The sequence below is a fragment of the Lathamus discolor genome, chromosome 2, assembly GCF_037157495.1.
Source record: "Lathamus discolor isolate bLatDis1 chromosome 2, bLatDis1.hap1, whole genome shotgun sequence".
Lineage (NCBI taxonomy): Eukaryota > Metazoa > Chordata > Aves > Psittaciformes > Psittacidae > Lathamus > Lathamus discolor.
In genome coordinates this window covers 22,334,217-22,359,058 of record NC_088885.1, presented here as the reverse complement: position 1 = coordinate 22,359,058, position 24,842 = coordinate 22,334,217, and the positions used below count along the sequence as shown (strand labels likewise).

At 37.6% G+C, this 24,842-nt stretch overlaps 1 protein-coding gene across 1 annotated transcript; it reads left to right on the top strand.

The window, feature by feature from the left end:
• Positions 1 to 66: 66 nt before the first annotated feature.
• Positions 67 to 23,165, top strand: NGLY1 (N-glycanase 1). The gene is made up of 12 exons (XM_065666126.1): positions 67 to 242; positions 1,423 to 1,537; positions 3,824 to 4,066; positions 6,957 to 7,116; positions 10,004 to 10,226; positions 10,945 to 11,066; positions 11,488 to 11,633; positions 11,816 to 11,926; positions 16,928 to 17,092; positions 17,738 to 17,926; positions 21,310 to 21,487; positions 21,982 to 23,165. The coding sequence occupies exons 1-12, from the start codon at positions 115 to 117 to the stop codon at positions 22,155 to 22,157; spliced, it is 1,956 nt and encodes a 651-aa protein (XP_065522198.1). The 5' UTR covers positions 67 to 114; the 3' UTR covers positions 22,158 to 23,165.
• The last annotated feature ends 1,677 nt before the right edge of the window (positions 23,166 to 24,842 follow it).

Below are 24,842 nucleotides of genomic sequence, written 5' to 3'. Positions count from 1 at the left end.
CTGTCCCCAGGCGGGGCGCGGCCACCACCGGAGCGGGTCTGAGGGCGTGACCTCACCGCTCCTACTGCGCATGCGTGCTGCGCGCGCTCCCGGCGGCGTCGGGGGCGGGGTGCGATGGCGGCTGCTGTGGGTGTTGCGTCCGTGCCGGCCTCTCCCGCCGTGAGCGAGCTTTGCCAGAACAGGCGCGACATTTTCCTGGAGGCTTCGCGGCTGCTCCTCACCTACGCGGACAACATCCTCCGGTGAGCGGAGCACGGCGGCAGGAGCCCCGGCTCGGTTCGGCCTGCGGGCCCGTTGCCGCAGGGTGACTGGGCGGCGCGGTCGGGGCTCGCCGGAGGGCAGGCCCCCGGTTCCTGACCGCGACGGTCGGGGCCGTGCTGGGGTGCCCGAGGGCTCTGCGGGCATCGCGGTGGGCCGAGCGCTTTGGCTGGGCGGTGTTAGGTAACCAGAGTCGCCTTGTCGGCTGGGTGGTTCTTGTCTGGTTACTACTGCAGCTCCGTAAGGAACTTAACGTTAAATACTCCTAGGTAGTAAGTTATTTATGGGCTTGTAGGCAGACCGTCTCAAAGATGAGCCATGCAATTCAGTTTTATTATGGGATATTGAAGTTAAAAAATATCTAGCATCTCTTCATCGTTATTTAAAAATAAGTTTACTGTTCACGTGAGTGTGTGTGGTTTGGATTTGTATTTCCTAATTTGTTTCTGCCTGGTTTGTTATGAAGGCTGGTTTGGTTTTGGGTTTTTCTTTTTTTTTTTTTTTTGCATTAAATATAAAAGCCTGCATTGGCCCTGGTTCCGCAAACATTTAAGCACCCGAAAGCTAGTGGATGTATAACAAGTAATGCTAAAATAGTAACTTGATTTTTCTGTTGCCTTTCTCATCTGACTCTGTAAGATTGGTATCAAGAGTTAATTATAGCTGAATTTTTGAGAGGTGGCTCTGTAGGGTATACTTGCATACCAGTATGTATGATTGATGTTCAAGCAGCTCAAGATGCATGAGCAACCCCCTCACTGTATATTTGTAAAATAAGTAAAAGAAGTAAAAAGGCTACAACGGTTTCACCTGTCATGGACCTGAAATGATCCAGCATTGTGCTGACGAGTTCAGTAAGAATTTTGCTAGGTAGAGTGGGATGTAAAGTTGTCTCAAAGTGTCACTTCAGACTAAGTCCTTCTGGCTAGGGCAAGAAAACATGTATTTATGAACTTAACTTGCAAACTAAAATTTAGAACCAGTTTGTAACTCTGAGTTGAATGGAGAACATGATTTAAGTCAAAGTAGGTTTCATATTCTGCCTATGTGGTGAGAATGAAACTAAACTTTAATCTGTTGTCACTGACTAATGCTGCTTAGTGCAGTTGCCCAGCTTGTGTTTACTTAATTTGCAAACGTAATTAAAACTTTCCATTTCTTCAGGAATCCTTATGAAGAAAAATACAGGTTAATTCGAATTGGAAATCCAGCATTTTCTACGAGGCTATTGCCTGTCAGAGGAGCAGTTGAATGTTTATTTGAGATGGGATTTCAAGAGGTGAGTCTAATTTGGTGATTTCTGGTGTCTTCATCAGTTTACGCACTAAAATTTAAAATTAGATTTTTTTTTTCTGCTTTCCCAATTGCAAGGCACTAGATTTTAAACAAATTGCTGTTTTCTTTCAATCCTTGTTTGCAAATATCTGCGGTTAACCAACAGAAAATTTAGGTGGAACTACTTCAGGAATCTGGTGGAGCTAGAGCTAACCTGATCTGTGATGATTGTAGAATAATTAGGCTTGGAAAGGACCTTAAGATCATCTAGTTTTCTAGTACAGTTCAGGTGCACTACTAGTTTGCGTAACTGTCAGATACATATCCATGCTGGCACCAAGGAAATGGTGGGAAATGGTGAAAACCACTTCTCTTGGTAGCAGCCCACTATTAGGTAGGCATCAGACTGCACCATCAGACAGCAGTTCCCATATTGTAAACATGTGTGTGGAAACTGTCATTTGGAAGAGGGGGGAGGTGATGTCCTGCTCTTTTGCTGTTTGCTCTTACCATTAGTGGGGCTTGTATAGCCCTACAGTGAGTTAGATAAGGGAAACTGATCTGATTAAAAATTAATCCCCCAAAACAAGAGAAGAAATGTTTTTTCAGCTAATTCACAGTGCAGCTGCACAATTACTAGTGTTCTCATGACAGCAGTGGAGGGCAGTAGCCTGTTGAAGTTGTGAGAGGGTGGGACTTGTAGCCGTTTAAAACATTTATGAAACTGTATGTTAAAATAGTCTTGAGTGAATCTTGATTCTGTTGCAGTCAAAAAGATGTATTTTGAAGATTGCTTTGTGTCCTGAAATGGTCCCTGTCTTGATAGAGCTTAACCTGCCAGTTTGTTAAGCTAGGAGCAGCCTTTGTAATTACAGGAGAGCTGGGGTGAAACTCTGGTTTAACAGTGCAGAGCTTATGCAAGAGCTTTGCTTTAGTTTTTCTATTTGATGCTATGCTTCTTTATTGGTATACACATTATGTTATTTAGGTCCTGCTGTCATGAGACCTCCCCCTTCTCTTTGGGTGAAGTTAGTCAGTGTAATTGTCCTAATTTAAAAAAAAAAAAAATATATGCTAAAGGAAATGGTGACTGCAGAGAGGTCAATGGTCTGTGGATTTTTTCTCATTCTGGTGCTCAGGAGATTATTTTTAACAATGTGCTTTAGCCCAGAGATAGGCAGTGTAGCAGTGTAGTTAGTGAAGTGCTCAAGCCGTAGTAACAGTCATTCTGAACATATTATAAAGTGCTATTCTCACTTCTCTCAGCTCTTTAGGACCATGTTGGCTTAAGCTTCTGGTTATCATGTCAATTGAGGCTGGAGCTCACAAACTTATATTCAGCAGTGATAACTAAAGTTGTTTCTTCTTTTATGTCTGCTTGGTAATTAAAAATTAGTATTCTGCTGGATTGATAAAATCAATTTAGGTTTGTGGTGATTCTAAAAGTATTAAAATGAAGCACTGCATCTGCAGTGATAGGTGACCTAAAGTAAATGTGGATTAACAAATTAGTGTACTAAATAGAAGTGCTGCAGTGCAAGAAACTGAAACTCTTAAAGTGTGAATGATTCAGGATTTTCCTGTTTTTAGCAACCTATTTCTTCATGTTAAGTTGGAAGAGTTCAAGGTCACTTTGGTCAACGTAGTCTAGTGGAAGGTGTCCCTGCCCATGGTAAGGGGGATTGGAACTAGATGACCTCTAAGGTCCCTTCCAGCCCAAACCATTCCATGATATTTGCTGTGTCACAATTAATCTTTTGTTTCAATACCAGTAATCATGTTACAATCAAATATAGGAACCCAAGCTGCTTACATGTCACTAACATTTCCTATCTGAAAACTCGTAAAACATAGAAGATTATGTATAGAAATACATATATTCTCTTCAGTATAGAACAGAAATCCCAGCAGATGCTGTTCTAGAAGCTTCTTCCTCCAACACTGGCTGTCTTCCTTTGTTGCCTTGCATTTCACTGCTGCACAGTGAGAACTGAGCATTTGTTCATTTTTATTGCTGCTTTCTTTGCCAAGCCATAATTGGGTTGCCCGTGTGTGGCTCTACAAAATAAGTTACTAACAAAAGCGTGTTGTTCCAAGCCTTTTTTCTCTAGACTGACTGTAGGTTCTTGATCTAATAGCTTCTGCTGTAAGGGACCTAATGTCAAGGCTGAATCCTGCCAAGCCTTAGTGTGCTAACTTCCAGTAAGTGATACAGTTGTTACCAATAGATAGAAATCACTGACAAGCTTAGACCTGCATTAACTGCTGAATTAATTTGTCTAAATTTCAGGAAGAAACTCACCTGGTTTTCCCTAAGGAAGCTTCAATTGAACAGCTACGTAAAATCAGAGACTTAATTGCTGGAGAGAGGAGTAGCAGGCTGAATGAGTCTAATCAAATCCATAGATCAGGATCCTCTGAAACTGTGGCCAGCACTCGGACAGTTGCACATCAGCATTCAAGACCTGCTGAGTCTGTTCTTGCCCCTGCCCATCAGCAGCCAGAAACATCACTTGTGCAGTCTCTTGAAATGGTAACTATAACCCGAAAACTTTGTGGGCACACTAATTCTGAGTATAAAGATTGCTGGAGAGTTAATAGAACAGCTTACTTGGAGAAGCTGTGTGGTCTCCAAATGTGGGTGCTTTCAGGACCTGACTGAATAAAGCCCAGAATGACTTGGTCTGACATTGTAGCTAACCTGGCTTTGAGTAGGAGGTTGGACTAGAGGAATTTTATTTTTTTCCAGTGTTTTCTGAAGTTTTTGAGTGTTTTCTTTGGTTTCCATGCAGCTTCAATGTGAAACTTGCCATAAATAGAATATTAACGAAGATTTTATTGAAGATGTCCATATACCTTTTATTCATCAGGGTGTCAAGGAAAACCAGCTGATTGTATTGGAAGGGAACAGCAAGGTGGGGGGAACAAAGAGAGGGGTGGGAAGGTAAGACAAGGGCTGTATACTGTGTTTGGTTTTTGAGAGCCAGCAAAAGAATATGAGCACAACCATAATGTTTGATTGTTAGCATCTCAGTTCATGCGTTATGACCTCTGTGTGTAGCCTGTGAGAAGGCTTTTCTTTTTTTGCACATGCAATTGCTGTGAGAGATGGGAATTTAGCCAGATAAGGACAGATCTGCAGTTATTTAGGCTGTGTTACCCTTGTCCAAGAGGTTGAGATAAAGTTTGTTATCAAGACAGAGAAGTAGAGTCATTTCATCTGATGTTATGTGGCCTGGAGGAAGAAAACTCTTTAACACCCCATACAATTTTTAAAATGGTTATGCCTTTAGATAGAAGATTTGAAGGATGCTGTGGTTTAACTTTCTAAAGAGTTCCCCACACCCCCCCAAAACTAGTGTCACTTGAATTTTTCCAGAGGTCGTTTCTCATATGTCCTTAAACAGTTTGTCTCATTTAAATTACAGTATCAGTATATTCTTGGATACTGAAATATGACGTACTGTTTCTTCCCAATACATACCACAAGATCAGTGGAAGAGAAATTGAAAAGCATAGATTGAAGTGATGGCTTTTGGGGAGAGAGCACTCAGTGATCATCATCACCCATAATGTCCTTTGGGAAAGGAACTGTTGGAGGCACTTGAATATTGAACCATTTAATTGTGTTTGCATGCTAGTAGTTGCCTCTAAAATATACTGACTGGGTTTATTTGAATTTGTTTGAAGTCTTGGTGTTTTTTTTGTCTGCATCTTTGTTTTTACTCTTTCAGCCACATCCGTGATAGTGGTTGAAAGTGATAATGAAATGTTGAGTGACTTGCTGCAATACTGGAAGCTTTAAAGCTGTAGAAGTTGCACTTATCTTGCAATGAGAAAATGTTGCAGATTTCAAGTTGACACAATGTATTGTGAGGTTAATCCTTCGTAGCTACTTGTAACTACTTGACTCACCCTAACCATCGGAGTTGTGGATCCCTTACTCTGCAACTGTTATTTTTCCATGTTTCATGAGATTGGACAGGGGTGGAAGGGCTTGGAGGAAGGAAAGCTCTGAGTGGTCATTATACTGATGGCTAGATTCTGATCCCTTCCTGAATGGAGTAGTGATTAGAGGAGGAAAAAGGTATCCAAACTTAGATTTGCGGTGAGGTTCAGTACACTTCTAGATGTTTGCATGAACATTTACTGGCATACAGGGGCTTCCATTAAACCCGTTAAGCACTACTGTAACATGGATGGTGTTTGCCAGTGGGAAAATCTGCATAGTCATTTCTGATGTGCTGAGCAATATCTCTGTTCTTTCAGGAAGCTGACAGAACATGAAGATCTATAAGCCATTGAGAGTCCCTAACTTCCCTTGTTTCTGTTCTTCCAACTTGCATTAAAGTGAACCTGAACACAATTTGGCTTATGATGTTAAGCCAGTTACCTACAGCTGATGAGCTCCAGGAAGAATAAAACCAGTTCTTTTCTGTTAGCAGTTGCAAAAAGTAAGGACTGGCCCTGTAGTACTGTTCAGCTTCGAAATAATCACTCCTAATTTAGATGCTCCTTTGAAAGAAGACTCTTGAAGAGTTCTCATACATATATTATGTTGTATTTCCTGCTAGCATTTCAGGAAAGTGTAGGCTTTTGATGGAAAAAAAGATAGTAGTTAAGAAGGCTGAAGACTGAAACACAATCTAGCAGTAGAGATAAGGCAACTTAGCAGTGCCACAGGTTTACCCCCAAAATACGTCAGACTTAATTTTAAAATCCCATTTCACTTTGTGTTTTCCCCCTTTAAATGAGAGTAAATAGTCTGCTTGGGTGCTAACTCCAGTATTATTAACTTTAGCTATTTATTTCAGTAGATACCTTATCGGGTGCCACTAAGTGACACTTGGGATTACTGCCTGAAGAAGCCTAGTTCTTATATTTGATTTATAGTAAAATACACTGTTCAGTGTGTGGTCACAGGGCTATCCAAATCTGTATCAGAGTTGGTCTGTGAGAGAAGGAAGTAGAAATAGATGAGCAGCATTAACCAGTAGTAGAGTTCTATGAACTGGTGCTGCAGTGTTCAGTAAATGTGATGAATTACAGGTTCTTTTGTGGGTTTCAGGTAAAAGGTGTCCAAAATAAATGGGTGAATAATTAATAAAATTAATAGTAATTAAAAAAATCCCAAACCTTTGCCATCAGAGGTAAACCAGTTTTCTCCCTGAATCATTAGTTTGTTTTTTTTCCACTTAGGACACAATTAAAATAGTCATAGATGGCAAGGCTGGCTTTACAGTTTGTGTTGATGGTGTCTGTAATTTGTATTGACATCTTTACAAATAAACATTTTGCCTGTAAAGAAATATATAATGTAACTGAATATATCATTATGACTCAAACTAAGAGATGAGAGCTTGGTTCTTCTGGCTTTAGGTAGAAGTTCAAAAATCATCTTGTGACTTAAAATCCTTTTGCAGGCTGCAAATATCTTGAAAACACTTCAAACAAAATTCGAGCATCTTGTATTGATGTATGAGAATCCCTCTATTCAGCAGAAAGCACTAGCTTCAATTCCCCTTCAGGAACTGAAAAGAAAGGCTCAGAAAAAGTTAGCGCAAGCTACAAGACTGGACAAAGGTAACGCTACAAAGTTATAATGTATATGAAATTTAAAATATTCTTTCAAACATCTGGATGATGCGTATATCTACTATGGTTTAGGTGTACGGATTTGGTCATATGTCTGGAGGTTCCAAATGCTGTCACTAAACCAGAATTGCCTTCTTTTATAATTTTAAAATTTTCTACTCTTTTATTACTTTTTCTTTAATTTTTGTCATCCATCCTTTATTGCTTGTACATAAAGATGTTGAACTCTTAACTTTGGAATTAATAAACAGTGCTGGGGGAACAAATGGGGTGAGCATGTACTGTTATGTTCTTTGCATCTAGAGTGAAATAGTTCATACAATAGAAGGGGAGCTTCTTATTTGAGCAGTCGTTGCACTATCACAGTGCAATTTTGCTGTATGTACAATTCCAAATTCAGACTAAAACTTCAAAATATCGCTTAACTTTTAAAAATGATATTATCAGTGAAATTTTGCATGAGACAACCTGATACAAATAGTTGTCTGTCTTGCTAATGCTTAAATGAATAGGAGCTAAAAGTGAAATAGACACAAATATCTGTGGCTCTAGTGGCTAAACCTTACATTTTCTTCATAAGTGCAAATTTGTTTTGAATGTACAAAGTATCAGTTAAAAGTGACATTTCTATTTTCAAGTAGCAGTTTGATTCGTTTTAGTAATGTAGTGAATTTTTACTTGTATGAAATATATATTTGAAAATCCCCAACACTATTCCGGGAGCATATTTACACCAAAAAATCCTTTGAAGGTGAATCTTTGATAGAAGGTTCTGTTTGAAGTAATTCTGCTAACTTGATGGGATGGCTTTTGATTTGCAAGCCAAAAATAAGCTATGCTCTATTGTGCACATTTAAATACTGTTGTGCACATTATTTAGAAAGGGGAAGGGAGGAGGAGGGTGGTGTTTCCAGGTGCTTCTTTGCAAGCCATCAAACTGATTATTCAAAATAGCTTCCAGACCTTAATTTAGATACAGATAAAGGGGAAGGGATGGAACTCCACTCTTTTGTATTGTGACAATCTGAAACCACGTTTAAAGAGCGTTCTAGAAACAGTCTTTTGTGAATGGACTGTATATGAGACATATCAGTAATTGGCCCTTTCAGCTTCTTTGACTTACCTGGACTGCTGTAGTAAGACTGTCACCTGTGGGAATAACTGCTTAGTGCTAGGTGGCACTTGCTTTTAGGACTTCCCTTACAATGCATAATAGGCGGGTTTGGATCATAGAGACTGTGACAGGAAGATTGTCATCTGATCAGAAGCACAAATTTGTTTTAACTGTTTCCCTTTACCACTTTCCATTAGAAAGGTGGATTGTGCTGTGTCCCAGCCAGCATTTTCTGTTCAAATAAATTACATTTGACATTCTTTCTGTGCAGTGTTTTCATGAAGGATTTATTTTGCAAACCAAGAAAAGAATATTCATATGATAGCAGTCACATTTTCATAGATAGGTTCTGATTTGAATGTTATCCAAGAATATTATATGGCCTGTGCTTGAAATCTTCTTACTCAATTTTTAGCAGGAAGTTTAAATAATTAATTTTGTAAGCAATAACAACCTGAGTGTTCCAGTATAAATGTTTTTCACATGTAATAAATAAAAATGGAACTTTTACTACAATTAAATCTCAGGTGTTCTTGCTTCAATTAATAGATGATCTTTTCTCATGCACTTCATGGTCTTGGCAATATGTGTTTAATAGAGTTCGGGCCCTTGCAGTCTTTTGTACCAAAGACTATTTCAGCTTCTGAGGAAGAACTTAAATAAGTAAAACATGCATCTTACCTCATCTCTCTTTGCCATCCTCAAAAAGGAGCTAGTGCAGAATTTTTTTGCATGTTGTTTCAATTTCCTTTAAACAGCATTTTTGTAAATTCTTTTTTGTATCTTCGTATTTATTAGTCAGACCTGTCTGCACTGTGACTAACAAGCAAACTGTAGTATGTAAAATAACTAGGTATAAATATCTATGACTGTAGTCTGACTTAAATAATGGAGTTAATAGGAGGACTTATTTGAATGTTTATGAATCTAAGAAGGAAGAGTATCTGGATATTGAAGCAGATTATATATTTAAAGACTAAGGAATTAGAAGGATCTCTTTTGGGAGACTGGATTGTTAAATTTTAATTAAGTATGTTAATATGTTATTAAATTTGTTAATAAGGTAAAGTGGAGTTATTTCTAGGTGATGGAATAGTGACAGTGTGTGAGTAGATTCTAACACTGTTGTGAACACAGGAAAATGGGTCAGAAGAGTCTAGTGTGGTGAAATTGGCTAGAGTAGAAAACTAAACATATCCTGTTCTAGCTGGGGTAAGATAACAAAGGTCTTTATTTGCTAACTTCATTAACAAATACAACCTGTAGAATATACCATGTGAACAGTAATTAAGCTGTGTTTGTAGAAAGTCTGTTCATAATTACACCAAGCTGTCTAGACTGCTGCCAGTGTCTGGTTCTTCCAGGGGATTATGAAATCAAAGTGATTGTTATTTCTAGTTTAATATCCAAGAATAGGAAAAGAATGTTTAGGAGAAGAAAGCTGCGGAAGACTAGGGGCATGAGGAACTTCAATAGGCTTCAATGTCTATCTAACTTATTTTTCTGAGCAATTTCTTACTCTCACTCTAGCTCTAGTGTGTAGGATTGCAATTTTTTGTTCCTTATAGAGTTTGTTGTTACTCAGTTTTGAGAATTTAGATTTATATTTTTTTTGTGTCGGTCCTTAAGTAACGTGTGAAGCTTTATTTTTATAATGAGACTTTAAAATATAATAAAGACCTAGAGGTGGTGATTTATGTAGATAATGGAAAGTTCAACCAAATTATTTTCCACTAACTGTGTGTTGTGTAAACTTTACAGGTGCACATGTGAATGAAGAAGATTTCTTACTCTTGGAGCTCTTGGACTGGTTTAAGAATAACTTTTTTCGCTGGGTAAATAATCTTCCCTGCAGCAGGTGTGGTGGGCAGACAGAGCCTAAAAGTGACTACCTGCTGCCTATTGATGATGAACTAAGGTGGAATGCCAGTAGAGTGGAAAATCATTACTGCAGCCAGTGTCAGTTGTGTAATAGATTCCCAAGGTGAGTGCACAAAGGTTTGTCTTGTCCTTTTTTTTTTTTTTTTGCTTGTCTTTCAAGAAACAACTTTCCATTTGTGTGTTTTGTAAACAAGTAGTAAGTTGCTGATTGAAGATCAGAGAAGCCATTTGAAGTAACATAATAGGATGGTAGATGAACCAGCAATTGCACTGCAAGATTAGAGATTTTAAAAACTATACATTGCTTTCTTTTACGTGGCCTTGTTCTGAATACTTCTCTGATTTTCTTCTTTTTTGCTAATTCGATAACGTGCATCATCTAGATAAAACGCATTAATATTGGCATAATATGTAGGTAGGGTTTTGTTATTTCAGTGAGAACTTTTACTTCTGTGGAAATAATAAAGGGTAATGCACATCTTACGCTGAGTCTGTAGCACAAGGGCAAATACACATTCTTTTATATTTTTGCTGTCAGAAGGACCAGCATGTAAGTCTAAGTCAGTTTTGAAAACTGAAAACCCAGATTCATTTTAGTGTTGCCAGAAACATGTGATGGAGTCACGTAAGTCAAACTAGAAATAGCATTCTGCTCACACTTGTTTTGTGCAATGCAGCAATCATTTCTATTTTCTTTTGTGGACTGAATGGCACTGAAATCTGTTTAAATAATCACAAATAAGGGCAGTCATGATGTAAAGATTTGGAAAGCTGAAATGTATTTTCAGTTATTCTGGTTTTATCTTGGTTTTCTCCTGTAGGTACAACCACCCTGAAAAACTTCTGGAAACCAGATGTGGACGCTGTGGCGAGTGGGCTAACTGTTTTACACTGTGTTGCAGAGCTGCAGGGTTTGAAGCTAGATACGTCTGGGACTGTACAGGTATCAGTATTCTAGAACATTTTCTTGTTAGTAAAAACCTATGCAAAATGAGGTTATGTATTTTATGGTTCTCAAATTATATTAAGCCATCAGGCAGCATATAGAGTTATGAGCTGCCATTCAGCTAACAAAGACAATATAAATTCTATTTCCTGTCTTGCCTGATGAGATTGAAATACACTTCTGCAAGTAAGGTTAGATGATTGACTTCAAGATAATACAATCTTTAGTTAAATCTAAGAGACTATGATCCTTAGAGAAAGTTCTGGTAACTTTAATTCTGAATGTAGCTGAACAGAAGATGTGTTATTTCACCTGATTCTTCATTTAATAAATCAGGAAAAGTTAAAATATTCTACAGTATTAGAAGGGAGGACCTGCCCTTATAATTCATTGTTTATTCTTGGCCCTTGTTATATAGATCATGTGTGGACTGAAGTATATTCTTCAGCTCAGAAAAGATGGCTTCACTGTGATCCCTGTGAAAATGTCTGTGATAAGCCTCTTCTCTATGAAACTGGGTGGGGAAAGAAGCTTTCCTACATCTTTGCATTCTCCAAAGATGAGGTAGGAGTAATGATATCAATAATAAACAAGCTTGCCCTGAAGCAATGGTGTGATGTATTCCATCTTAGTGTGATTTCCAGAATTATTACAGAAAACCATATTTGATTAGCTGGCCTCTTTAAATGAAACAAGATACATGAGAATTTTTGGTTGCTTTATTTTCTCTTCAACTTGTGCTTGAGGTTGTTGATGTCACCTGGAGATACAGCTGTAAACATGAAGAAGTACTCTCTAGAAGGACAGCCCTCAGTGAAGCTACGCTACGTGAAACAATTAACGCACTGAATAGAACGGTATGTTGCTTTTCTTAAATGGGTTTCTTTGAGTGAAACCTAATCCTCTCTTCAGAATGCAAAGTCCTTGAACAAAGAAATAAATTTGGTAACCTCAGAGGAATGTCTGCACTGTGGAATATAAAATGCTGATAACTATACAGACCTCATTTTACACTGAATACCTAAGAATCAGTCACATTGCTGAACGTCTGTGAGCTGAGGTAAAGAACAGTATTGCAAGAGGATTATCATATCTTTTACGTAGTCAAATGTGTGTGTATATGTAAAATGTATATCAAGTTTATATATTTTTTCTTGATGTCTTTAGAGTAGACTTGTGCATCATCACATGTTGTGGGTAAATTACAGCTGCTTTGTAACTATATGGACTCCTTGAGGGCAGCTGAACATTTTCTGCATCAGTAATGCTTTAACTTGAAAGTGATAGTATTCATAGTTACAAGAAACATAGGCCTACTTTGTTTTCTGTGACTTCTTAGAAGCTCTAGGAAGCAGGAGGAATGATTTACGGGCTGCTTCCAAGACTTTCAAGAAGCATTAATTCTATCAGCAGAGCTTTGGCCTGGAGCCTCATATACTGTTTTGGGGACATTAGGCATGAATACATGGAGCCATTTGCACCAGCATGTCATAGTCACAGAACTCAAGTGCATACAGCACCTTTGTACTAATAAGCTTTTCCACTCCCTACTTGGGAAAGCATGAACTTTTCTTGACTTGAAATACTAGAAAACCACTAAACCTTGAGCCACCTGTGAAGTTCCATTTTTGTCCCACTTCCTTTCAGGGCTAATTCCTGTGCAAACTTTAATCCCGTGGTAGCGTACAGGCGATGGCTTAATAAACAGATTATGCCTTCTTTAGAGGCCTGCTGGCCTGAGGGTTACAGGCTTACAGTAAGGGTGTAAAAAAAAAAAAAAACTGAGCCTGCCTCATCTTTGAGCCCAGAGCTTGAAATTTTATCAATAGTGAAATATTAGAGTCACAGCAGAGTGGAGCTCTGAGGAGACTGACCAGAGTAGCAGAACAAAAGGAGATAGAGGATCAGAAAGTGAAGTTAAAGAGTGCATGCGCTTTGTGCAGGGTTACAGAAATTTAATGCCATCCTCTTCAGGCATTGTACCCTTGCTGGCTACAAAACTGATCTCGAGGGCCTTTCTTCTGATCTGCTGGTGATAGAAACCAGACACTTCTCTACCACGTGTCCATAGGGAAAAAACACTCAAAATATGGCACTAGTAAATTGAAAAATAGCTTTGACAATACAGGTGGAATCGGGAAAGTATATGCAACTGAGTCATGGGCTGGCTTGCCTGACCTCCATCTCACCTCGATGATATCACTGTAGGATCATGATCTGCTTCACTTACAGGAGTTCAGAGAACTCCAGTAAAAAGTACATTGCCATCTCCAACAGATGGTGCTGCATGTTGGTCTATTGGCCTGTTTCTTACTCCCTTCCGCCTGCTTTAGCTCCTGAGCTGATGTGAGCACTTTTCAAGCAGAGGACAGGCATTCTGGTCATGTTTTAAATGAAAGCTTTATTAAAAACTGAGTACAGAAAACAAAGCTATACATGTGCTTCCAAGACACAGTTACATTTTTCCTGTCTTCCTTTCTCTACACATGGGAAATCTCAGCCTTTTCTTTATGCTGCGCACTTTCCCTATTGCTTTCCCATATTATTAAATCTGTCTTATGGTTTTATTGGAAAACCTTTGTCTTTTTAATGGTATCTTATTCTGAGGAACAGCTTACTTTCCCTTTCTACAAGCTGAATGATACTCATATTCCCTTCTCTCACACACTTCCTTTTGCACAGTAGCTGTTCAGAATGTTTAATTTAATCAATAAATTTAATCCTTGCAAGTAGCTGCTCTTACTCATTTTTTTCTTTTGTCTATTATAGTTGGAATTGGATTTCAGGGGCTTAGAGGCGGTTTGCTGTGCGGTTATCAAAAGAACAGTTTCCCCCCTCCATTGTTTGTCCTAGTCAAAGGGCCTTTTGTAAGATTTCATACTAAGGTGACAGTGCAGTGGGAATCAAGGGGCTTTTAAAAAGTTGCTGTCCGAGGATCTCCATGTCATATTCAGCAGGTTTTGCAGACAGTAGGGGGGGTAAGGCAGCTCACCACTAGAACTATCAGGACGTCTTATAGTGGGTTTTCATTAGTCTGCTGAGTTGCAAGTCTGTATTTCAGCTAGTATGCTCTTTCCTTCACTGCAACCTATTCAGCAGATAACTGACATAGGCAAAGGCCTCCACTAACTTTCCCTTTTCCCATCGTCTCATAGAGACTGACTTCACACTAGGAGCTATTTTTCCTGCATCAAAAATATTTTTTGATGCAGAGCTTCAACACTGCATCTTTTAAGCTCAATTATTCTAAGTTTCAAATAAAAGAAGCACAAGAAGCACGGTATGCAATATACATTATAATTTATAGTGCAATATTAGTGAAAATGGAATCTGAGAGATTATTATTTTTCTTTCCTGCATAAAGAGCAATGGCTGTGGCCATTATTTCTCTGCAAGTCTGTCTGTTTAGTTGACAGGCAGAGACCAAGCAACAGTTCAAAGTATATTGAAAAGAGGCAAAGGATAATTTAATCTATTCATTACACTATTTTACTTCTCAGAAATAGAATGTGTTTTATTTGGGTCAGGCATTCTTAAATGGGTGTGTAACCTCTGCATTACCAACTATCTGATGTTATTGTATAGTACCATACAAATATTCTTCAACTTTGTGTGGGCACTGTCCTATTCCAGTCCATTGTACATTACCTCTATAGAAAGGGAGGAGAGGACCCTGAACTTTCCACTGCTCTCATTGGAAATTGGGTGGTGGGGCAGGGAAACAAACAACTTTTATTTGCTCCAGGCACCATTTTTTTTGGTAGTGGTTGTGAATGGTTATAGCTGCAGCCAGGTCAGCTCTTAAAAGGAAAACTAGCAATTTGGGTTACATTGCAGACATTTCATGGTGATTGATGTGAGATGAGCCAGTATTGCTTGTATAAAGGTTTAAAATTCAATTTCCTCAAATTATCTGTTGCTTGCCCAGCAGTGGGTCCAGTTAAACCATGGGTTATCAATCTCCTTGAAAGTACAGGATTCTTCAGAAAACATCAACAGTGTAACATGCATGTGATGCAGAACTAATTTTAAAGCTGCAGTTCACAATTCCTCTTCCTTCCTATTTCCTTTGTCTGCCAAAGAAAGGTGGGGCCTGAGCATGTATGTAGAGGGTAATACCTTAACAAAAAACAAAAGCAGGAAGTTTGAGCTATGGCAGTTGATAATGGCATTCTTGGAATCCATTTCAGTACATGGATGCTTTATGACAATGTCATTTGTAGGAAATGTAGCTACAGGTTTTCCCAGCACAGGCAGTATTGATCTCTGTGGAGTCTGTTATGTCTTACATGCTGCTAGTATTTAATATGCAAGAGTCTACTGGGTGTGGGGAGATTACAAAATTAGCATGCTTGTACACTTTACAGTTGAGAGCTTATTACTTTTTTTCTGTCATATGAAAGAGGTATGTTTTCTGAGGCACCCTTTTTGTGTCGAAGCCCTGTTCTTTAACAACTGGTTTCTTCAGATACTGTTACAACAGCTTCCAGAGCAAGGGCAACCGAGTGTCAGACTGCCATTGCTCACTAATTTTGGTGTGATGACCCTTGACACTGGGTTTCCCTATGTCAAAGCGGCTCAAAGAAAATTGTAGATTTAGTATTGTTACCTTAAGGGCAATATCAAACTTCTGTATCAGACTTCCTCTGAGCTGGAGTGAGATCTGTGGTACTGCATGTGGGCATCCAAAGTGCCCATGCAAGTGTTAGGTTCAGGAAGGCCTGGTATTCCATGAGGAGCTGCTGGAGTCACAGCTTGTCATCCAGCAACACAGAGGTGCATTACCCCATTGCTGTGTTATAACTGGTATTTGGCAGCTGGAATTTGTTCAGCTGGAGCTGTTTCTCATGACTTCTCTGTTATCTACTTTCCTGTATCCAGTTCCATATTGTTGTTTGCAAACCCTTCAAATGTGTCTTTTCTGATCTCTAATAGCAAAACTTTCTGGAGTCAGGACTGCTTTTTGAGATAATTGGAATACTTACTGGCCTGAAGTTTCAGGTCCTAGTAGGCTGAGTGTGCATTCCTTGGGTGGTCTCCAAAGCAGGAAAAAAAAAAAAAGATGATGTGTAATCGTTTATGTACTCAGTGTTGAACCCACACAGAGTTGGAAAAAACTACCCACAATTAAAGAAAAATGCTTCACGTATCAGCTCTGTATATTTGACGTGAAAATGGAGACAAAACTCCAGCCTCTCAGCAAATTTTTAAGTTGTGTACCAAAAAATGCCCATAGTTTAATTCATGTGGGCAAAGAAAGTGTGTTATGTCATTCTTTTTCTTTTCTACTAATATACCTGGAAGTGTAGGTGATTTTTCTCATGTTTCTGATACCTGCAAAAAGTATTAATGTAATAGGTTATGATTAAATCAGTCACTGTGAAATAACTGCTTCAGAGACCAACAGAATCATTTATTTGGCCTTAACCATGAAACCAAGACTGTTGCAAATCAAATCATTCCACCTTAGTGAAACTTGAGTCCAAAATTATGCTTGCTTTCCCTTTCCCCCAAATAGTATCAAGAGCAGCTATGATACAGAATGCATATGGATAGCTATGAAATATGCTGTGGAAGTGTTTTATCATCTAAGCAAATGTATTAAAAATGTAGCACAAACCTGATTTTAAAATAAAGCTATATTGTTAGTGTATGCAAGTTCACATGCAGTCATGACTGATTTATATTAGCACATGTGGTATAAGATTGTTTCCAAGATTAGTGTTTCTAACAGTCAGTCTTGACTTTAAATGTTAGTCTGTTTTTTCAATTCTTTTCCGTGTTGGTGTCACTCTAGAGCAGAATTACAAATACCATTTTTCTGAATTTTTTACTTTGTTTCTTACATGTATTTTCAGAGACAACAGTCTTTGTCGGAAAATAGAAGAAGAGAGCTCTTGGAAAGAACAATTGTGGAGCTTGTTGAATTCATTTCTCCTAAAACGCCTAAACCCGGAGAATATGGTGGAAGGACATCAGGTTCAATGGCTTGGCGAGTAGCCAGAGGTGAAATTGCTCCAGAGGTATTTAACTTTTGCATTGGTAACTATCTCAGAGGTACCTAACTGCCTACTGTGGTCTGCAGACGAATATCACTACATGGTAGGCGGCCTACAGATTTAGTGCGGACAGTGAAACTTGCAAAAACATTAGGTGCAAGCTTGATGTGAATGCAGTAGAGGTCCACAAGTAATTTTTGAGGATTGATGGTGGTCCATTGATTCTCAAGTTTCTACCTTCAGTTTTTTGAAGTCAATTTGTAAGCTGTCATATACAAGCATCCTATATGATAGTCACAAATCACCTTTGTTATTCATGATTGTACAAGAAGTATACTCGGCGCAAATTTTCTGTTCCTAATATGTTAATCTCTCAAATTTGCTATTTTTATGTTATTTTGTTAATAATTTACTTCTAAAAGTAATTGAATGAAAATTTTAAAAACGAAATCTCTGTTCCTTTCCGAAAAAAGATTCAGGTCTAATGTAGGAAACTGGTTTAAAACTTCTATTTGCAGAACGACTTTTGTCCATGACCTCTCTTAAAAATGACATTTTTCAGTTGGCAGTAAAACTGAATTGGGAAGCCAAGGCATGCTGTTTAAAAGTAGCATATTCTTACTGAAATGTATCGGGGAATGACGATGCTTGTATTTTTTAATTTTTCAGAAAAGAAAAGAAGTAATTTTTATTCCCTCTGAAAAAGAGAAGACATCTAAACTCTTCCATCTCACCTACAATATAGTAGAAGATAGTTATACACGGGTTTCCAGTAATAATGAAAAAATAAGTGGCTGGGAAGCAGGTGTTTGGAAGGCAGAGTCTATCTGGAGAAAGGTTGAAACAGACTGGAAAATGGTAAGGATAGCAGTTACTAAAAGTGTAAAATCTACCATGAAAGTATAATAACTCCAATAAAATAGAAACCCCTTGTTTGTGTTTGGAATCAAAACCTCTCTTGGTGCTCATAGAATTCAGCTGATGTTAGTAAATGATTAAGCTTCAGGTAAGATTTCTGGATCTTACCTGACATAAAAAAATTGAAATGAATCTAGTCTTTCAGAAAGGACAATCAAATTCCCTGCAGATAGGTAAAATCCTTGCTAAAGCACCAAATTTAAAGAAATGGCTTCCTTCTTATGTATGCCTTAGGGCGGCAAATGCACAAATACTGTTTTCTTGAAAAGCAGTACTTCCCTCTAAAAATAATTTTTTTCTTTTGTTGTTTTGGAGAACAGATTTATAGGGTATTATATCTCTTTGATACACAGCTGAAGGAAGAAATTGTCATACCTAAATATTACAGTTTCATCCACAAGGCAAAATCCTGTCTGTTACCCAGATTATCATATACTCTGCCCAGACTCCTTCCAATCTGACAGGACATTGAGCAGCCAGATAGTCATATGCTCTAAATCCAAGAAGAGAACTGATGCCTGTTAAGATGGGGAAGGGTCATTCACTCAGCAAACAACTTTTCCTGCAACAGTTATCAGCTGTGGAACCGAGTGTTCCTGTCAGGGACTATAGCATGTTATTGGTTTGGTCCCCTATTGTTTTACTAATCTGAAAGGTCTCTGGCCAAGCATTCTTCTAGTTTAGGCAGTGGTTTGCTTCCCATTGATAAAAGATGGAGTTGAGTATGTAAGTGTCTTCTGAGGTTTACTATGCTGGGTTCTACGTATAACTACCCTGCAAAATGCAATGGGGGAATAGCTTAAATAGGTTATCTTATATTAAAGGGAAGGAATAAGGAAGAAGAGTAGAGACTAATACAAAATATATTACAACAGAATAGGTTAATAGAAAAAGAGAAGAAAGAAAAACTCAGAATGAGGGACAACTGTTCTCTGTTTCCCTAGGATCTGCTGAAAATCTATTAGCACATTATATCATCAAGACAGTGCTCAGTTATGCTCATTTTTGCAACAAGAAGTGTTTGCAGTAAGCCAGTTACTGTTGGTCTGTTCTTCCACTCAGCTCTACAAATCAGATAAAACAGAGAGGGTCCAATGCATAAGTCCAGGCAAACCAACTTTGCCCTTGTATTGTATTTGCCTTGCACCTCAATCATTCTAGATAAAGAATGAGAGGGTGGCCTTGAGGAATTAGGAGCTACAGATACAGGTATATCTCAGGCTCCTTGATAAGGCATATTAGTTCAACAGGAAGAGTGTCCTGTGTAATGTCTGTGTATGAATCTAAAATGACTTTTTGTTGGGGTTTGTCTGTATTATGAATGACAGCAGAGGGAAAGGTTGTTTGGGGTTTGTCTGTTCTTTTGTAACATCTCTAGGAAATGCGGAAGGTACTGATTTGGAATTTATCAGCTGTTCAAGAAACAAGCCAATATTATCATTGTGGTTTGTTTATAATTCAGCATGTGATGAATGGAAAGAAACTTAAATCTAAAAGCCGCTGTAAACGTGACTATAGGTATTAGCTCAGGAGTAACACAAAAAAACCAATCGGTTATGTATTCTGTCTTTGCAATGTTGTTGATCAATACGATTCAGATAGATGATCATCTTTGACAATCTGATGGTAGCCATCTCCATTGTATTTGTGTATTTTCTTGTGATTCAGTGTCACTTGACTTTATTACACAACTGAAACAGATATAAACCACAAATTTAATCAGATTACCCAGAGAGAATTTGGTGTCCAGGGCTCAAACATGCAAACCACAATAGATGATAATGAGACTGTAAGAACCTGTAGATCTGAAATGCATGGGTTTCTAAAAGCTTGTTTTCCATAAGAACTGTTCCAGTAGAAGAGAATTTTTCTTCCCCTGAATTCAGATTTTTTTGAAATAATACTGGAAAAAGAGTAGGCAGGTGTGAAAGTTAGAGGGCATCAAAAAGGCACAATAGGAAACTTCAACTTCTGTTTCTCTGATTAAATGGTTGGATACTATAATGGAAGATGAGACAAGCTAGTGTTTCAGTTTTTATCCCTAAAAGCCTATATTTAGTGCACCTCAACCAAGTAATAATTAATGGAGTGTTTTAGCTTCCCTACTCAAATACAGCAGTTCAGTAGAAGCTGATCAAGAGACTCTCTTGCTAGAATTAGTAAAGTACTTAAAAAATTTTGCTTGGACATCAGCACTTTCATGAGCATAAACATTATATTCACATGAAAGCAAGTTAAATTGTATTTCCTCTTTGAAGGTGATGTTCAGTGTAATACCCTCACACTTCTGGGTTTTTTCAGCTTTCTATAATGTGAGAATTATTATTTTAAAGCCTGGTGCATAGTAACACTAAATATTTTTATAATATGTCAGTGGCCTTTCTATATAAGGCTGGGATATTTAGTAAAACACACTACTGTGTTTTGTTATCGTTTTATTCAGGGATGTTCTTCCAAGATTAAAGACCTGTCTAAGTCCATTCAGTATGACATTAATCAGAAGCCTGGGCATGACAGAACTTTGAGTTTTCTTAATTAAGGATTCTGAAAGGATCGTGTCAATTTCCACTCTTAAATCTGTGATTTCTGTTGTCTTGGTTTACTGGTAATAGTTGCTAGACTTGTAAGGACTGTCAGATGCTTATTACAAAATTCTTGTGAAGGTTTCATTGTGAATTTAATGAACGTTAGCATGTGAACTTGACTGTTCAGCTAGGTGAAGCTTGGAACAGCATTGGGACTACCTTAAGTTATACATATCACTAAAAGTTCACGTAATGTTAATATAAGATTTATATATAGCTAGCATGTATGATTGGCTTTAAGCAAAGCTTGTCAAGTCCTAGGAGAAGCAGTGTACAGTGAACAGCCTCATCTGAAAAATCTGAAATATTGATTGCAGGTTTTTTTCATCAGCAATACTGATGAACCGAAATGAGCAACCGAGGTGTGTGGGCTTGTGCATTTATATAAAAACAGAAGTCTGTTGTTGGTCATTTTGTTGCCTTTTGTTTGTTGCTATTTTTTAATAATAAGCTCAGGTATTTTTGTGGCTTAAACTTTACCAAACATGTTGAAATAGGTTAATGTTTCCTAGTGAAGGACTGTAAGCATGTACAATTACCTAACTGTGGAGCAGATTTAAGGATTCAGAATGAGATTATGCACAAAATTGTGCTGTGTACAATTTTAAAGGTTCAGAGTCTTGATAAAGAACGAAAGTGTATTATCTTAAGATTTCATGTCCTTATTGCAACAATTAATTAGGTGTATGTTGGTTATCTTAACTTTTGACATGCTGACTATGTCTTCTTTCCGTTTAGGTTTATCTAGCCCGAAAAGAGAGGTCATCCTCTGCTTCCATCAGCTGGAAGTTTGAATGCAAGTCAGTCAATCTAAAAATAGATAACATTTCAGTGAGGACAAGCAGTCAGACATTTCAGAGTGGAAGAATAAAGTGGAGGCTTTGCTCTCCAACAGCGGAAATTGAATTGATAGGAGGTAAGTGTGGAATTTAAATAGTGAATTAGATCATTCAGCAAAGGTGTTTAAATGGAGAGAGCACTGTGCAAATGTGAAAATGAAATGCAAATGCATTTTGATTTTCCCAACTTCTTAGGAAGGTCAAGAAAATACAGTGTATTGAATGAAACCTGGTACAAACCCCGGGTTTATCAATACACACGGCCCTGTCTGCAAAAGGGCATGGTTAGAAAGAACATAGCGGATACAAGATACCCGTGTGTTTTACTAGAAAGGATAGATGCTTATATATGTGAGTCTTGACTAAGTCCCCTGAGCATAAGCACTGGACAAATAATAACTGAAAATTTGCAGTTGTGTTTTTTCCTGCCACCAATTGGCAGATGAATTTGAGTGGTTCCAACGGAGATCCTTAATCTTTCATTACAACTTACCCTTTTTAACATGTATTCTAGCATTTTATGCTGTCTGGAGCAGTGGCTGACTGAATTACTTATCTTTTCTTCCAATAGATAAAAATCTTTGCTCCTATGCAGATTTTTCTGGTGCAACGGAAGTTATATTGGAAGCAGTTCTAGATGGAGGGAATGGTGAAGCTGCATGGCAACACACACAGCTATTTAGAGAGAGCTTAACAGGAAGTGGAGAAAATTGCTTAGAGATAATTATAAAACTCAGTGACCTCTGAGAACCTGAAATGAAGAAATATCCTTTGAATTCCTTGAAGTCCTTATACCATGGATACAACATACGAAGATTTGGTCGTCAGTTCTTGTTCATCCTGCTGGCAGATATTTTCTGTTTCACTGCTCCCATTTAACCAACTTGAAACTGCACTTGAAACTTCCATTTAACCAACTTGAATAGGTAAACTTCACAATGAAAACCTCTTTGCTTTAAAACCAAACAACACCAGAATGAAGGGATAGAACCATTAAATACCTTTCCTTAAACTTTATAATGAAAAGGAAACATGTTTTTAGGAAGCAAAACATGGTCACAGAGCAATTGTAATTTATTTTAATTTGGAGATTTGGAATTGGCTTGCCTGGGGTATTTTTTAGATTGAGGGGGGTTGTTTTTTCTTTTTAATATATAACCTCCTTGGAAAAACAATTTTAATTCAATTTTCCAATTACAGCGGATGCTTGTGATGATTTTAAAATATTTTAAAGAATAATAGAAGACTTAGACATTTTAAAAGAAAAATATTAATTTGTGTAATAACCGTAGGGGCTGAAATAAAGGTAAATTTGGAAGAAATCTTGTAATTGTGTTATATACCTTAATCTTTAATACTTATATAAGTATTAAAGTTGCATTTAATACCCAGAAATATTTGGAAGTATAGTGATATGCTAGGAAAATAAACTAATTTTGAAAGAAGTGTTTATGTACCTAAAAATGTCATGGTCTGTGATATGAAATTGAGACTAAAACCATAAGAATTTCTTTCTATGAAAAATAGATTATTCATTATAAATACTTTTTAATGATAGAAATTCAGATCTGCCTACTTCTTAAAATTTTTTATTAAGCATGTAGCTTGAAATTACTTTTCAAGCTATTGTCTTGAGTTGCTTTGAATATTCTTCCCAAATTTGATGTAACACTCTATGCAATTATTCTGTTTGTTAATGGAGTGTTTAAATTTCTTTTCATTGAGTCTAATAAAAACTGCCACTCAGATGTCAAACGTAGCAGTGCTGTGAATAAAGTATAGAATGAACGTTCAGATTAGGTAATCTTTATCAGAGAATTTGAGGAAAATTCAAGCTATAGTTTTATTTTAAAATAACTGAAAATTAGATTACATTCTCAAGAAGTGTGTTTATAGCTTTTTTTCCTCTTTCTGACCCTTCCCAGCCTCTGTATTGACTTGAAATAATTATTAAAAATAATCAAAATGTTTGCTGACCTTTCAGAAAATCTAAGCAGATATTAAACTATTCAGATTTTATTAGGAAACTCCCTACACACAGTGAGCACAGGCATCAAAATTGTGTCACAGACATAGAATCATAGAATGGTTAGGGTCAGAAGGGACCTTAAGATCACCCAGTTTCAACCCCCCTGCCATGGGCAGGGATGCATCGTGCTAGACCATGTTGCCCAGGACTCCATCCAGCCTGGCCTTGAACACTGCCAGGGATGGAGTATTCACCACTTCTCTGGGCAACCTGTTCCAGTGCCTCACCACCCTCACAGTAAAGAACTTCTTCCTTATATCTAACTGGAACTTTTCCTGTTAACGTTCAAAGCCATCACCACTTGTCCTATCGCTGCAGTCCCTGATGAAGAGTCCCTCTCCAGCAGCAGTTTATGGTAGTTCGGGAATGACAGAATGATGTATGATGGATTATATAGTTTGCTTCAGAATGTAAACTGACAGTTTAGAAGGGGGATTAAAAAGAGATGGTTTCACTCCCTTAATGTGGAACAGTGACAGGGAGCTGTTACAGAAGAGCATTCATCAACACTTGACTAATGAAAAGGGAATTTGCTGGTCTCCATTCAAAACCCCTCCTGTGTGCTAGTTCTGAGATTCTGAGTTGGAACCCAACAGAAAAGTATTTTAGATTAATATGTATGCTATGTTGGAATTAAAAAGGAAAAAAAAAAAAAAGACTTTGTGACACTAATCAGCAAAAAATATTCCTGCTTCATAATTTGATATCTGAAAAAGATACTGCTGTAAAACAGAAATAATTTCTTGCATTGTATTATTTAGAGGACCTTGAGGAATTGCTGAACAGTTTAACTGCATTTGTTAATTTGAAAGCAGAAGGCAGAATAGTAGTAAGATAAAAGTAATTTTCTCACAATTTTGGTCAGAATCTCTGGGGGAAGAGTAATAGCTGCAGAGAACTTAACAGAGTCACCCACTCAAACAGTAGAGTAGTGGAAGTCCATTATTAAAATGTTTGAATGAAATAAAAAGATTCCAATCTAATTAATCAAGAAGTACTTTTGTATTTGTAACATGACATGCAGTGAGCAGAAGTATGTATTATAGGAAAGAATTAATGACTAAAAACCTCAGATTGAATAGAGCTAATCTGAAAAAGTTAAATGGAACTCCTTCAGGTGTCTTTTGGAGTACTCCATAAACAATGAACGTTTTGAATCTCTTCATGCATAGGCTGTTTTAAAGACACTAATTTTCACTGTTGATCTCTACTTCAGTGCAGCTTTGTATTTTTTTCATTATTTTCTAAAACCAGAGGTAATTCCTCATCAACAGTTGCTTAGTAATAACTTAGAATATCCTTAATTTGGAATATCATATGGTGGAAAGATCTGCACTGCAACGTACTCTGAAAATATGGGTATCAAGTTATGCTGGCAATGGTCTGATACTGATAGAGTTGTA